Raw genomic sequence first — 14,869 nt, forward strand, 5'->3', positions numbered from 1 at the left:
CCTTTCACTTTCTCACGGCCAAGTCACCCAGAGGGGCGCCGCTGCCGCCGCCGCCGCTGCGCCCGAGGACTCCGCCCCGCGCCGCCTCGCTACCGGCCCCCCGCCCGCCCGGGCCCCGCCCACCGCAACAGCTCCTGCCCGCGATTGGCTCGCGCGAGCGGCAGCTCCGGCCCGCCTCGCCCATTGGCTGCGCCCTCCTGTCAGTCCGACGGTCGCCCGCCACTCCCCCCGCCCTCCCGCGAGGCCGCCCTCCCATTGGAGGAGGCTGCGCGCTGGGGGCGGGCGGGGAGCGCCGGCCCAGCCGCTTACGGTCAATCGCAGGGGCCCAACGCCGGGAGGGAGGGAGGCAGGGGGAGGAGAGGGGCGGGCCGAGGCCGGGCGGGGGGGAACATCTGGCCGGCGCCGCCGCGTGCGTGCGTGGTGCGTCCTCCCGCCCCCTCCCCTCCCCCTCCCCCGCCCGCCCCCCCTCCCCGCCCCCCCTCCCGGCCGGCGGCTCCGCGCTCGCTCCCTCGCTCGCTCCCTCGCTGTGTCTGGCAGGCTGCGGCCGCCGCTGGGCTGCTGCCATGGGGAGCCGTTGAGAGTGGGGCCCTCTTCGCTCCGCCGCGCTCCTCCGGCTGCCAGCGGGGGTGGGTGGGAGGGAGGGAGGGGGCAGGGGGAGCGGGCGACGGAGCCGGGATTGGGGGGCGGGGGGGCCGGGAGGGAGGGGGGCCAGAGGAGGAGGAAGCCCACCAAGTCCGGCGGCGGCGGCGGCGGCGGCGGCGGCGGCGGCCGGGAGGAAGAGGAGGAGGAGGCGGAGGACGCGGCGGCGGCGGCGGCGGCGGCGGCGGCGGCGGCGGGGACGCGGTGACTTAGGGCCGCTCCGTGTGAGTGCCGGCGCCCGCCCCGGCCCCTGACCCGGCGCCCCCTCCGCGCCCGGCCCCCCTGGCGGGCGGGGGGCGCCAGCTGTGCGGCCCGGGCCGGGCCGGGGCGGGCGGAGGGCGGGCCGGGCCGGGCCGGGGGCGCCCCCGCGAGTGGAGTTTAGTTTGTGTGCTCGGAGCGGTTGGGGCGGCGGGGGGCGGCGCAGCTGCGGGAGGCCGGGCGCGGGGACGGGGCCGCCGCAGCTGCGGGGTCGGGCGGGGTGCGGGCTCGCCGGCTCCGCGCCGCGCCCCCGCCCCCCTCCCCGCGGCCGGTGCAGCTGCGGCGCGGGGCGGGCTCCCGGCCCGTGCAGCTGCGGCGGCGCCTCCCGGGTGCGGAGGGCGGCGGGCTGGGGGAGGGGGGCTTGGGAGCCGCCGCAGCTGCAGCGGCGCCCGGGACGGCCGCGGCTCCGGGGACCGGTGCAGCTGCAGTGGCGCCCGGGGGGGAGGGGGCCGGCGGGGGAGGGGCCCCTCCCGGGCTGGTGCAGTTGCCGGGAGGCCCCGGGGGCTCGCGCGCCGCGGCGTCGGGGAAGCGGTAGCAGCCACCCTCCTCCCGCGGGCTGCTTCTTACGACTTTTCTTTTGTTGTTGCCGTGACCCGGGTCTGTTTTCTCGTCTGCTGTGGAAGGTGTTTTCCTGCTGCACCGGCTCTCCGCCCTCCACCTCCTTCCCTGTGGTTTAACCTTCCTCTTTCCCCGTGTGTTTTATGCACGGCGAACTACGTGGAGATTTGCATTTCTTACCCACCCCACCCCCGGCCCCACTCCGCACCCTCGCCCCCACCCCTCGGGAGAAACAGAAGCCCAGCCTCACAGTCCGTCCCTGGACCCCGCGGTAGCAGGACTGCGAAGGGGTTGATTTGTGGGGTGGGAGTCGCTGGCCCATTGCGGTGCTTGGGACTCATTAAACTGTCACTCACCCCCCACCCCACCGGGTAAATGGGGTGATTAATGTCTGATACGTTGGAATGGGGCGAGGGCATTTGTGGAGAATAGGTTGTGTGGCTGGGAAGGAATGTGGCTCCCGAAGAGTGCCTCCCGCAATAGGCGTTCGTCATCCTGTCATTCACCGCGAAGTTAGAGAAAGTTCGGTCTGTGACTTTGGCAGAGCGAGGGAGACTGGACGGAGACGCCGGTGTTTGTTACTGGTTAACTGTGCCGCGGTGTTCGGGTGAGGACCGGGCGGTGACCAGCAGGGCTGCGACGCTCGCGCCTCGGGCCTGCGCTGCGCCTCGCCCTCCCGAGCCCGTGGGGATGGCTTTGACATTCACAGATGTCGCAGCACCTTGCAGGGCACGGGGCAGCCCAGCCCGGGTTACGTTATGATTTCATCAGCCATTAGAAAAAGACCCACAAAGTCGAGCTGAAAAGTTCCCAAACTTACTAGACTTGCCCCCCCCCCTTCTTACTGAAAGCTGAAAGGTTTTCTTGTGATCACGAAACATCACAGAGTGACCCAAAAAAAGATTGTTATGGGACACAGATCAAGGGGAAGACAAAGTTCTGCTTTTTTTTTTTTTTTATTTTTTTTTTCTCCCCTGAGCGGAGAGTCAGATCAGATATGCAGGTGCAGTGTTCATTTTAAGCGGCCGTAGCAGGTTGTATCAGTTTATTAATTTGTCTCATTGAACTGAAGTACTTTCCAGGATTTCAGAAAGTGCAGTTTCACCTTGTTGATAGTGAGAGTTGAAATTTGCATGTAGTGGCAATGTAGAAATTTTATTGAGTAGGTTGTAGGACACAAATAGTTAAAATTAAGAGGGAAATAATAAGGTGAACCCGGCTGTAGTAATAGTTCTGTATAGTCTCCCAGCATTGAGACATGTATGCCATTATCTTGGCAGGAAAAAAAAAAAAAATGAAAGTACCGTAATAATGTTGAAATGGGACTGGAGATGTCAATTGGGTTGGTTTAAAAATATCCCTAAGCTGCCTTTGAAACTAAACGTTGGAGTTGAATAAAAGTGAATCTGGATTTCCTGAATAGCACCGTGGCTTGAGTGTGCTGTCAGTATGTGAGCCAGTCCACCAACTTAAGACAGAAGTGTTGCTATTCCATAAATACAGTAGAACTCCATATGCTGAGTTTTTCAATTTCTTTCTGTTAGAAAGTTTGGAAAAAAAGGGAGACTTTGAAGTATTTTGTTTATACTAACAGAAGAGAAAAGTTCTCCTAAGAAAAAGCTGGTGGCAGGAGTGTAGAGGAGTAGCATATGGCATTAAAAGGAGCACAGCTGGAGGTAGCATTTCCATCTGAACATGATGTCAGAGCAGCTGACAGCCTGCCATCCCTCAGCCTTTTATTCTAACACACAGACAGGGAGTTAGTGTGTGCGGATCTGTGGTGGAGAAGGTATCTTATTCCTCTCTAACATCATCTCCACTTTGCATCTGTCTCTCTTAGTCCGCTTTTTTTCCACCGATGTAACAGACCTGGAGCCAGCGAGACCCAGAGGAAAGGACTTAATCAGGTTTATGTGTCCTAAAGGTAGGAGTAGCAAGAGATTAGATTGAGCATATTTCTGTTTTGGTGTTTTGTTGATTTAATTAAAAAAATCACATTACTTTTCTAACCCAGTTTAGGAATAATATATGAAACCGAGTATTAAATGAACATCTTATTGGAGTTGAAAGTCTTGGGCTTGTGTAGTTTTAATTTTTATCCCTTTTGCTCGAGCAAGTAAATAACTTTAATACACAGAAATATTTCAAGTTTTGAAATGTTAAGAAAGGCTTTGAGATGTTGCTTTTTGAGATCACTTGGGATTAAAATGCTTTTTGTTGTTGTTCACTGCTATTTAGATTCCTTTTGCTTCTGGGGTAGAGGGGGGAGAGAAATAGTAAACTGTCTGGAATCCAGCATTCAAACTTATATGAGAAGATTATTCTAGCTAAGAAGCTAGATTGTTGTGTAATTAATTCCACTGTGAAACTTTATTCTTCAAAACATTCAGCAGCACTGCTGAAACATACAGCTGTAGTGCTTTTGAAACCGAAGGTTTTTTAAAAAGGGGGAAAAAAAAAACTTTTGTCCCCAGGAGAATAGTTTGACTGGTTTCCTCATTTCTCTTTCAAATATATATTTAAGAGAGCTTTTATTTCAGCATAACAATAATTATTTGCAGGAGTTTTTGTGTTAGCGACTAATTTAGAACTTGTAGATTTGAGCTGCCTGAATTGGCCAGACAGCTGTAATCGCACTCCTCTATTCTTAATCTCTTTATCTGGGCAGCAGCTGCCATATGGCCACAGTCAGCTGGATCAGATGTTTATAAGCTTCCTTCTTCGGCCCTCTCTGTCCTCCCAGCCTCCTAATTTGATCACGGCTACCTTGTGAGCTGCCCTCCAATCTTTATTTTTAGCCCTCTCAAGGATTAGGATTGATGTTAGCTGTGGGGCACTTAAAGTGATTGTATTGTAAATCTTGGTTTATTCTAGCGGTGGCATCGTGCGGAAGGTATTTGGGGGCTAGGATGAAAGTTTAGTCCATCTTGGACAAAGTGGAGAGAAAGGGAGGTAATTTCTGGAATATTAAATTGCTGTGTGTCCGTTCCCCAAATGCACTCTCTGAGATGGTTGGTGTGGAACCTCGCTTCTGGTCACAGGAAAGGGGAAGTCGCGTTTTCTTGATTTTTTTTTTTTTTTTTTTTTTTTTTAAGGAGTTGAATTTTGACCCTTTGTACATCTTCTCCTTTCCTCTCCCTCCATTTCACCCTCCTTCACCAGAAAACAAGGGCAGCAATGCAGATTTGAAAGAATAGAAGCTAGTGGGAAAACAAAATATATCAAGTTTTATTGAAACAAAGTATTTTCTGTTGAATGAGGTAAGGCAGAGTCAGAAAAAAAAAATAGTTTCTCTTTTTCTTGCAAGGCTTTTTTTTGGGGGGGGAGGGGGGTGTTGAACCTGTACAGCTTTTGAGTTTCATTTGAATACGATATGCCTTCATTTAAAAGTTTGAAATAATTTCAGTATGGAATTCATTTGCTTTGCACCGGATCAAAGTTTAGATGAGAATTTGCAGAGTTAAGAGAAGCCCTTCTGGTTCCTAATATTCTGGATATACAGATTTTACAAAGAAATGTTACTGTTTTTTTCCCTCAATTCATTTAAAAAATATTTGGATTTGTTCATAGTAAAGATGATCTTTTCCATCTGTTGGTGTAGCTCTTTCTGATCTCGTACATGTGTGCTCTACCTGCAAATCCTAAGGCATTAACATCTGTTTTTATACACAGGGCTTTTGTTGTTGTAACACTCTGACTTTAAAAGTGAGTTGTTTGCTAATTTCTGGGCTAATTATGCGATTTCATTTTTTTCCTCCTTGATTCAGCCAGTGTGTGTGTTAAAATTGTGCTTTCTAAGTGCAGTCATGTATCCAAAGTAATAAAATAAAAAGGACGGTCAAACAAGTTTTTGTGAATCTTATAGAATGTGTTTGGGACTTTTCTTTGTCTGTTCTATGTGCTGTTCCCTTTGAAATTAAAGCTGTTTTGTAGGTTTTGTGGGACATGATTTGATGAGTAGGTTCACTTCTTCTGAAAGAGATCTCAATTCTTAATCTCGGTGAGAGACTGCACTGAAATTAAGACTTTTAAAACTTGCCTGAAAGTTCCAGGAAGGTGAAGATGCGTCAGGGACTGTTGGGCTGGGACGAGCAAGTTTGAAAAGTGCACTTTATTTTTTCTTTCCCCCTTCTCACGTTTAGGTTTTGTGCGAGTCATCTGGTAGTCCCCGGGTCAGAGCCTGATTAAAATTCAGGGACTGGTACCTCGGGCGGCCAGAGCCGAATCACTGTCACTATCTTTTTTTTTTTTTTTTTTTTTGCACGGGGCTAAAGCACTGGAAAGTTGTTCCTGAGCAGGCTCTCATGAGAACTCTCTCTCTCCCCAGGTTATGAAGACAGTATGGAGTTTCCAGACCACAGTAGACATTTGCTGCAGTGTCTGAGCGAGCAGAGGCATCAGGGCTTCCTTTGTGACTGCACTGTTCTGGTGGGAGATGCCCAGTTCCGCGCGCACCGAGCTGTACTGGCTTCATGCAGCATGTATTTCCACCTCTTTTACAAGGACCAGCTGGACAAAAGAGACATTGTTCATCTGAACAGCGACATTGTTACAGCCCCGGCTTTCGCTCTCCTGCTTGAATTCATGTATGAAGGGAAACTCCAGTTCAAAGACTTGCCCATTGAAGACGTGCTAGCAGCTGCCAGTTATCTCCACATGTATGACATTGTCAAAGTGTGCAAAAAGAAGCTGAAAGAGAAAGCCACCACGGAGGCAGACAGCACCAAGAAGGAGGAAGATGCCTCCAGTTGCTCGGACAAAGTTGAGAGCCTCTCGGACGGCAGCAGCCACATGGCCGGCGATCTGCCCAGCGACGAGGACGAGGGCGAAGACGAAAAACTGAACCTCCTGCCCAGCAAAAGGGACTTGGCGGCCGAGCCCGGGAACATGTGGATGCGCTTGCCCTCCGACTCGGCAGGCATCCCCCCGGCAGGCGGGGAGGCCGAGCCACACGCCACAGCAGCTGGAAAAACAGTCGCCAGCCCCTGCAGCTCCACAGAGTCTTTGTCCCAGAGGTCTGTCACCTCCGTGAGGGATTCGGCAGATGTTGACTGTGTGCTGGACCTGTCTGTCAAGTCCAGCCTTTCGGGAGTTGAAAATCTGAACAGCTCTTATTTCTCTTCACAGGACGTGCTGAGAAGCAACCTGGTGCAGGTGAAGGTGGAGAAAGAGGCTTCCTGTGAGGAGAGCGAGGTTGGCACTAATGACTATGACATGGAACATAGCGCTGTGAAAGAGAGTGTGAGCACTAACGCCAGGGTACAGTATGAGCCGGCCCACCTGGCTCCGCTGAGGGAGGACTCGGTCTTGAGGGAGCTCGAGCGCGACGACAAAGCCAGCGACGACGAGATGATGACCCCGGACGCTGAGCGCGGCCCGGTGGAGGGCGGCATGGAGAGCAGCCTGCTGCCCTACGTGTCCAACATCCTGAGCCCGGCCGGCCAGATCTTCATGTGCCCGCTGTGCAACAAGGTCTTCCCCAGCCCACACATCCTGCAGATCCACCTGAGCACGCACTTCCGCGAGCAGGACGGGCTACGCAGCAAGCCGGCCGCCGACGTCAACGTGCCCACCTGCTCGCTGTGTGGCAAGACTTTCTCGTGCATGTACACGCTCAAGCGCCACGAGAGGACTCACTCGGGTGAGAAGCCCTACACGTGCACGCAGTGCGGCAAGAGCTTCCAGTACTCGCACAACCTGAGCCGCCACGCCGTGGTGCACACGCGCGAGAAGCCGCACGCCTGCAAGTGGTGCGAGCGCAGGTTCACGCAGTCCGGGGACCTGTACAGACACATCCGCAAGTTCCACTGTGAGTTGGTGAACTCCTTGTCTGTCAAAAGCGAAGCCCTGAGCTTGCCCACTGTCAGAGACTGGACCTTAGAAGATAGCTCTCAAGAACTCTGGAAATAATTTTATATATATATAAATAATATATATATATACATATATATACATAGATCTCTATCTAGTTGTGGTACGGTCTAAAAGCAGCCTTGTTTCCTGGAACTAAAACGTCGGGGTGTTAACTCGGTTTTGCACTTTAGAGTAGCATGAGACTCTCACTAATTTAGCATTCTGGTAAAAGAGACTTTCGAGCAAGTCGGAGACTAGAGAGGGCTTTTTCTTTCGAGGGGGTAGGGGAAGGAAGCCAATAAGAACCTTGGAAACAACTCGTCCTATCACAAGATGCTTTCACAGGGCTTAATTTTGTCGACACTGCATTGTCTTCTGAGCGCTCTCTCTCTCTCTCTCTCTCTCTCTCTCTTTTTCCACTTTGTTTTGGTTTTGTGTTTTTGTTTTGTTTTGGTTTTGTTTGGGTTTTTGTTTTTTCCTTTTCAGAGTAGAAATTCCCTCCAGTTTTCTTAGCCTCTTTATATGTCACAAATTGCATGAATCTTTTCTGGCTGTTGGAAACCTGAATGCTTTTAGACCCAAATGGAAAATTTCTGAAATGCTGGATTATCTATTTTTAAACAAGCAGTTGACTTAAAACTTTCTGTGGCAACTTCTGGTTTTCTGACGGTTCCCAATGAGAGAAATTCTGAAAGTACACTGGGATCACTGGGACGCTGTCTTTGTGAAGGTTTGCTTGGGATGAAAAAGGATATTGCAGCTTCAGCAGTGTTGAACTGTGTGTTGAAAAATGTGAATTACTGTTCTTGTATACTGTAACTGATTACACGGGCTGGGGGGGGTGTCAAAGAACTTGACAGGTTGTGTTGATGCTCTTAGTTGAGTCTTGAAAAGTAAATATTAACGCTACAGAAATGCATGAGTTTCAATATATTTTTTGTCTTTGTTTGCATTGTATAACTTTAACGAGTGAGTTTAAAATTATTTAATTTCCTTAGAAAAAAAATAGCACCGTTTGGGGAAAAAAACTGGTGTTATGAAGAACGTAAATGCACTGTTTTTATTTTTATTTTATATAATTTAAATTGACTTTCCCACTGTCCTTAAGTTGAAACTGTTAAGCTGAATAAAAACTTAAGCTGCAAATTGATAACTTCGCTACATAACAAGGAAAATATAAATGTTTACAAACGGCTTAAAGATTTGCATGTGCAGTGTGCATTTATAACAAACTTCTAATTGCACAAAACCCATGCCAGCTCAAAAGTTTAGGTGTACACATTTACCCAGTTGAGCATTTTTAGAGTAACTACTGCACAAATTGACAATAGGTCATTCTCTCTCTTTTTTTTTTTTTTTTTTGGGATTTTTTTTGGGGGCTCCCCTTCTCTTTTTCTTCCTTCTCCCTCACCCACCCACCCTCCCTCCCTCCCTCCCTCCCTCTCTCCCTCCCCTTCAATCCCCCCCCCCCCAAACTCATGAAAAGATTCTATGGACTGAAAAAGCCCCGGGCTGAAAGGACTGGACTGCCTTGATTGACGTGGGTTAGGTGGGGAAGGGGGTTAGTGGACTCTGTGTATCGGGGCAGCAGAGGCTGCAGCCCAACGTGTGGTTTTCATGACCAACACGCAGGGCAAAAGCATTTTGCACAGTGTTTGTTTTCCTGTCTTGCACTTACAAATAAGGTCTATGGGAGTAGCATGGAAAACGTTTGCTGTTTTTCCCTTTTTTTTTTTTTAATTGCTTTTGTTTAAAATTTGATCGCCTTAACTACTGTAAACATAGCCTATTTTTGTGCTTAAGATACTGAATGGAAAACTCCATTGTGTGTTGCTGGACTGTTTTGGAAATATTTGGTCAAATGTGTGTTAATTTGGCTGTAATGGCATTTAAAGCAAACAAACAAACAAAAAAAGCTGTGAAAATGGCCTTGGAGCATTATTTTTAGTTACTTGAAGAGTTTTTAGTTTTTTTTTTTTAAATACAGTTTATGTTAAAATAATTTTTATTAATTTAGAAGAGACAATCAATGTCTGAGAAAACGGACTTTCTTTTGGATTTTCTTTTTTGTGGTCATTGTGAGTGATTGCTTTTTCCTTTTATTAGTTTCACATTCTTCCTTTGTTCTAAACCTTAGACTGACATCTAGCTTTGACAATCATAGTATGTTTTATTTTCCTGAGGGGGGAATAACTTATAATGCTGTTTAGTTTTGTACTATTGGTGTGTTGGTGAATTTTTAAACTGTGTGCTAACTGCAATAAATTATATGAACTGAGAACCTCGTGTGTGTTATTTTCATTGTGATTATGGACTACATGGATCTTCAGTACGCATTGTACCGGGCGTCGTTATTTTCAATATCCATCCTGTCCCGGGCTTATGAAATTATTAGGATGCCTTAACTCACTCCGGTGGAAATGTGCAAACATTTTGGCTCTCAGTCATTTAAGATACTAACGCACATTTTAAAAATGTGACCCATTTTCTAGCACCTAGATCAAGAATGTTAAGATCATTCATTCCCTAGAAACTCATGAACCTCCAGAACTTCAGGTGGCAGTGGGGGTTTTCCCTAATACGCTGTGCCACCAGCTCCTCATATGTACACCCCAAGTCATTTTCATGGGTAATTTTGTCCTAAGTTGACCGGTCAGACCTATTCTGTGTTCTGGTGTAAGTGGAAGATTGAAGGAGACCGGATGTCTTAATTCGGAAGATTGCTTGGCTAATGACTGGAATTCTAGGCAATCAAATTAGCAGGCATTCGATTGTTGAAGATTGGCTGTATGCATCCTTTCCATTGCTGGGAGAGCTCAGAAGTTCCCAACTTGTAACTCTCACAAAGTTTTACTTTGCAAATGCAATCTCAAGGACTCCTGGACCCTAATGCTATCATCCAGACTAAATGATGGGCTCCTTGGGTGTGTCAGGGTGAGAAACGCTGCCGACTGACAGAATTGACAGAACACACATGTGCTGGACAGTGTGTGCGCTTTTGTAAAATCCTGATGCTCATCTGCCCCATGACTTCCAGCCTTAAAAGATACGCTTTTACATGACTACCGTCAAACAAAATACATTCATATTACGTGGCCAATAGTAATGTGAACATTCTTAGCTTCTGTAGAAGAAGTGGGAAATGAGGTCCAGGGCTTCAAAATACACTCATAAGCTCCCGGGTGGCTGGGGATGGGAATCTCAAAAGATTTTTTTTTTTTTATCATAGAGCACCATCAATAATTTACTATTTGGAATCCCTGTGTTTCCTTTTCTGTTGTTGTCCAAGCAGGATTTCTATCACATGGAGCTCACACTTGGTTTTAACCAACCAAACGTTGTTTCACGTGAAAGGGCTCCACGAAATTATTTCTTCAGCAGTTAAAACAGGCTTATTTTTAAAAAGGGCTGGAGGTGGGGGCAGGGTGGAGAGGGTGGATCTCATGTTCCTGTGGTAACTGGTCAGAGTACCTCAAAAGTTGTCTGAATATGTTGAGAGTTATCATTTAGTTTCACTGACTGGCATCTAATTTAAAACGAGGAGCATTGTCCTAAACTTAGCCGGATTTGATTATAAGAATAGTATTTTGACATGTGACTTGGAAGAAATAACTTCTTAAAACATTCCTTGCAAAACTAGAACGAATGGAATATTAAGTACACAAATCACTACACTTGTTAAGAGAAGTGAAGGAATCACTTGTTCATTTACTACGTTTCAAAGAAAAAGGAAATTAATTTGTCATGTAATCATGTTGGAAACCATTCAGATTGATCCCCCCCTTTGACATCTGGCTGATGTCTAAGTGTATTTTAACTATGTGATTTCATTTACTTTTGAAACCATCTGTTTTTTTTAGATAATCAGTTATGCCTTAGATCAGTGTGAGTCCAGCATTGTGCTAGTTCTACCCTAGGGAATATCCGAGAAGTATATATAATGTTAAGGATACTGGTTTTGGATTTCCTTTCTAGTTAATTATGTTATCAGATTAATAGGTCAATCAAGTAGAGATTTTTCTTTAACAGACTTGTCATGATTACCTGTAAATGGGTTATTGGAAGCCTAGGAAAAGGTGAACACTGTATTAAAATGACATGATGGTGCACAATAAAATGGCCAAAATACTAATTTTTCAAGGAAATCTTTTGTTTTGAACTGTCATCAAAGAAAACAGTTGAGTCTTTTACCCACGAAGTAATGCTACTTAAAAATCCCTGACTCTTACAAGTTTCAGCAATGAAACACAAGTATACAAAAATTAGACTTTACAAATCCCATTGTATCAGATAAGAATTCAGAAAAAAGTCCTAAGATCTCAAAATTTCCTGTATTGCATGACTACATTCCGGTAAAGCTTCAAACATTCTTGGATTTCTAATATGATCCAGGAAACTTTTATATACCTCTGGTTAGGAAACTCAGATAATTTTAGATTTAATCTAAGTTTTTGTCTGACTGTTACAATGCTTGAAATTGCTGATAAATACAGTGAATCGAGTAAGTGTGAATTTTGAAATCCAGGACAGAAGAGCTCAGTCGTTTTCAGTACAACCATTTGCCATTAAAATGCCAGAGATGATACCATTTGAAAAAATAATGCAATAGTTTTATTATTGTCTCTTTACAGCAAATAGCTTTTAGGAGTTTCTTTTTGGCTCTAGTCCAAGGTTATTACACTGACAAGATTTTGGCCCTTATGTTAACATTTTTCTACCTTTTGCCTACAAAACGTGGCAAAATATCTTCTATGTGCTCCTTTGGTCTAAAATGTAGAACTACCTATCTGTTGACTTCCAGTCGGTTCAGTTAGACGAGAATGAAACATGTTTCCAGCCTCCCTACTCCTTAGATTTCTTAATATCATGAAGGGTTAAGCAAAACCAATCAGAGCTTATTGATGTCACTTGGGGCTGGGAGGTTAGAAATAGTAATTTATTTTCAGAGACATTTTAGAAATTAAACTTTTGATATTTTTGTAAACTGACCTCTTAACGAGTATTACCAATTTTTGTAGTTTGTTAACGAAGCTGAACTCTTTAAATTTAAAGCATTGTAACGAGAAAGGGTGATGTCATAAAAATGAAACAGTAGCTGAAAAAGTTTCTCTCTTAAGCCCAAATGCCTTATTACACTAAATTGTTCAGGTAATTATCCAAATAACTCTGGCTCACAGAGTAGCTTTTTCCTAAAATATTCAAGCACTTGAAATCGGATTTTTTTTTTTTTTTTGAGAGAGAGATGGATTTACCAGTTAACTTTTCTGATTCTGTTTTTACATTTGCTAGTTTACTGTTGATCACAATTGCTGGGTTTATGTGAGCACGGTATTTTCCTTGGCTTGCAGGGTACTTTACAAAACAATTTCTTGAAAACTGAAATTTTTCTTGAATTTTCAGGCTCTCTCCCTCTCTAATCTTTAGGAATGGGTTTGCAGTGGAGCTTGCATTTTGCTATAGGAAGCATTCTCTCTAGTTCCTTTGGCAAGAGAAGAGTGAAAACCCAATTTGGCTTTAAAATGTAGCGCATTAGTGAGTAACAGTTTCAGTGAGGATATTTAGAGTGGCTTTGAGAGGCCGTGTGACACCCATAGAGAGTCCATTCACGGAAATGACTTATTTACAGTTTGTCATAATCTCTGTAGTTAATCATTAAATCAAGTCGTTTGTATTAAATGTCAGTCTGCATGTTTCATATTGGCTATCGAGGAATTTAAGAAGTCATATTGGCCTAAATATTGAAGTTTTTAAGAAGTATATTTGTAGTTAACAGGAAGTGGTGCATGGAAAATGTATTCAAATATTAGTAAGCATTTATAGGGTAGATTAAATCTGTTGTTTCCGTACATAATGCACAGAGAACAGTACTGCACTTGAAAGAATGGCATAGGCTTATTTCTCTGTGCTGTGCCAGGCTGGTGCTAACTTTGATATATGACCGGGCTTAAAAGAATGCATCTTAAACCTATGTAATTAAAATATATGTATTACTTAAAATATTTGTAAATAAGGATATATTCACTTCATTTAAAGAATCGTCCTCAATGCAGTGTGTACTTTACCTTTGAGAAGATTAGTAAAGATACATTTTTGTATGGCTAATGCTCTGAAATGATCTTTGGTCAAAGGAAGAACATGTAGGCTTTTCATGTGAGTCTCTTACCTTTGTTTTTAAAAGCAGACTAAAAATATACCTCTATCTTTTCTGTAGACCATCTCTTTGGAAATGTATTCTATGAACAAGCTGTTTGGTAGTACTGAAATGCTTGTTTCATGTTTACTAGAGAGACAACAATGCTTCCTAAGGATGTCTATGTGGACAATTTTCAGAAAAGCACAATGGTCTAATAACGGATAATTAAAACACTTAAGAGAAGTATGTATTGCTTGTGAGCCATAGCCATAGAAGTCAGTGCCATTTATTTGTCCGTAGTGTAAAAAAAAAAATCTGTTTCCTCTATTTTAAAACTGTTTCTCTGTCATTTAAAGTCCTCATCAAGTTGAAGAAATCTGAGCCCAGAACCATATCCCAAGAAGAGCAAATTTATAAAGTTGTTTCCATAACTAACTGCCTTTGAGAGAGAGAGAGCCTCTTAAGGATGGGCCCGGGGCGGTGTGTGTGTGTGTAGGAATGGTGCAAGTTTACATTCAAAGTCTAGATATTATACATAATCCCTTAGTGTAGCATTTGTTTGTGATTTCAAAATCCCTAAGATTTTGCAACTGAATAAACCAAAAGAAAGTGAAGGTAGGGGGGCACGTGGAATATCCCTTCAGGTTCTTATTTCTGTTGAGACACAAACTATAATTCATACTTTACATAGTCTGCTCTCCATTCCCCCCATGGCCTCTTATCAATAATAGAAGAGCACATTTTACGCAAGGGGTGATTTTGACACCCTTGCACCGATGCATCTTCCAACCAAGTTGGTTTCGTGTCTGAATTTCTACCATTTTGAAGTAATGGCAACAATCTTGAAATGAAAACCACATTTGAGATTGGCCCTACTTGCCAGTCTGCGCCAGCAAAGGACGCATCTCCAGGGAGGGGAGGCTGGAGCATGTGGATGAAGGGGCCACTTCCTATTTCAGGGGAATTATTACAACAAATGACATGGAACAGGATGAAATCTTTAAGTGAAGAGGAGACAAAAGTAGAGGGTATGCTGGGGCACAGTGAAGTTTTGTTTTTCATACTAAGTGTGGAGTCTAGAAAATGTGGTGATTTCTCACATTCTATTTATATGTTATTTTACTTGAGGGATGCCTCAGAGCGGTACTAGAATCACTTATGTGCAAAAGGGGGAGGGAGGGAGGGTTTGTCATCGTTTGTTCAACTTGCTTTGTAAAGGTGCTTATCTTGCAGTAAAAATAATACTTGAGTCAAAATACAGGCAGTCTGTAGGCTTGACCAGCATGGAAAGATTTTAATGATTGAAGTGTTTCTATTTAAAAGTCAGTCAAGTAACGCCCTCAAAGGCAATCAATCCTCATATTATTATTCTTATTTAATAATATATATATATATATAATTTTTTTTCTCTCTCTCCAAAAATAACAG

At 45.0% G+C, this 14,869-nt stretch overlaps 1 protein-coding gene across 5 annotated transcripts; it reads left to right on the plus strand.

The window, feature by feature from the left end:
• Positions 1-727: 727 nt before the first annotated feature.
• On the plus strand, positions 728-9,589 carry ZBTB18 (zinc finger and BTB domain containing 18). 5 transcript variants are annotated; one of them, XM_025430560.3, is made up of 3 exons: positions 847-863; positions 3,296-3,379; positions 5,783-9,589. In XM_025430560.3, the coding sequence occupies exons 2-3, from the start codon at positions 3,367-3,369 to the stop codon at positions 7,363-7,365; spliced, it is 1,596 nt and encodes a 531-aa protein (XP_025286345.1). In that variant the 5' UTR covers positions 847-863; positions 3,296-3,366; the 3' UTR covers positions 7,366-9,589. The 5 variants fall into 5 exon arrangements, with proteins under 5 accessions (XP_025286346.1, XP_025286345.1, XP_025286344.1 ...); XM_025430559.3 differs by lacking the exon at positions 847-863 and adding an exon at positions 1,675-2,062; XM_025430561.3 differs by lacking the exon at positions 3,296-3,379 and having other exon boundaries at positions 728-863.
• Positions 9,590-14,869: the final 5,280 nt, after the last annotated feature.

Source organism: Canis lupus, chromosome 7 (genome assembly GCF_003254725.2).
Source record: "Canis lupus dingo isolate Sandy chromosome 7, ASM325472v2, whole genome shotgun sequence".
Lineage (NCBI taxonomy): Eukaryota > Metazoa > Chordata > Mammalia > Carnivora > Canidae > Canis > Canis lupus.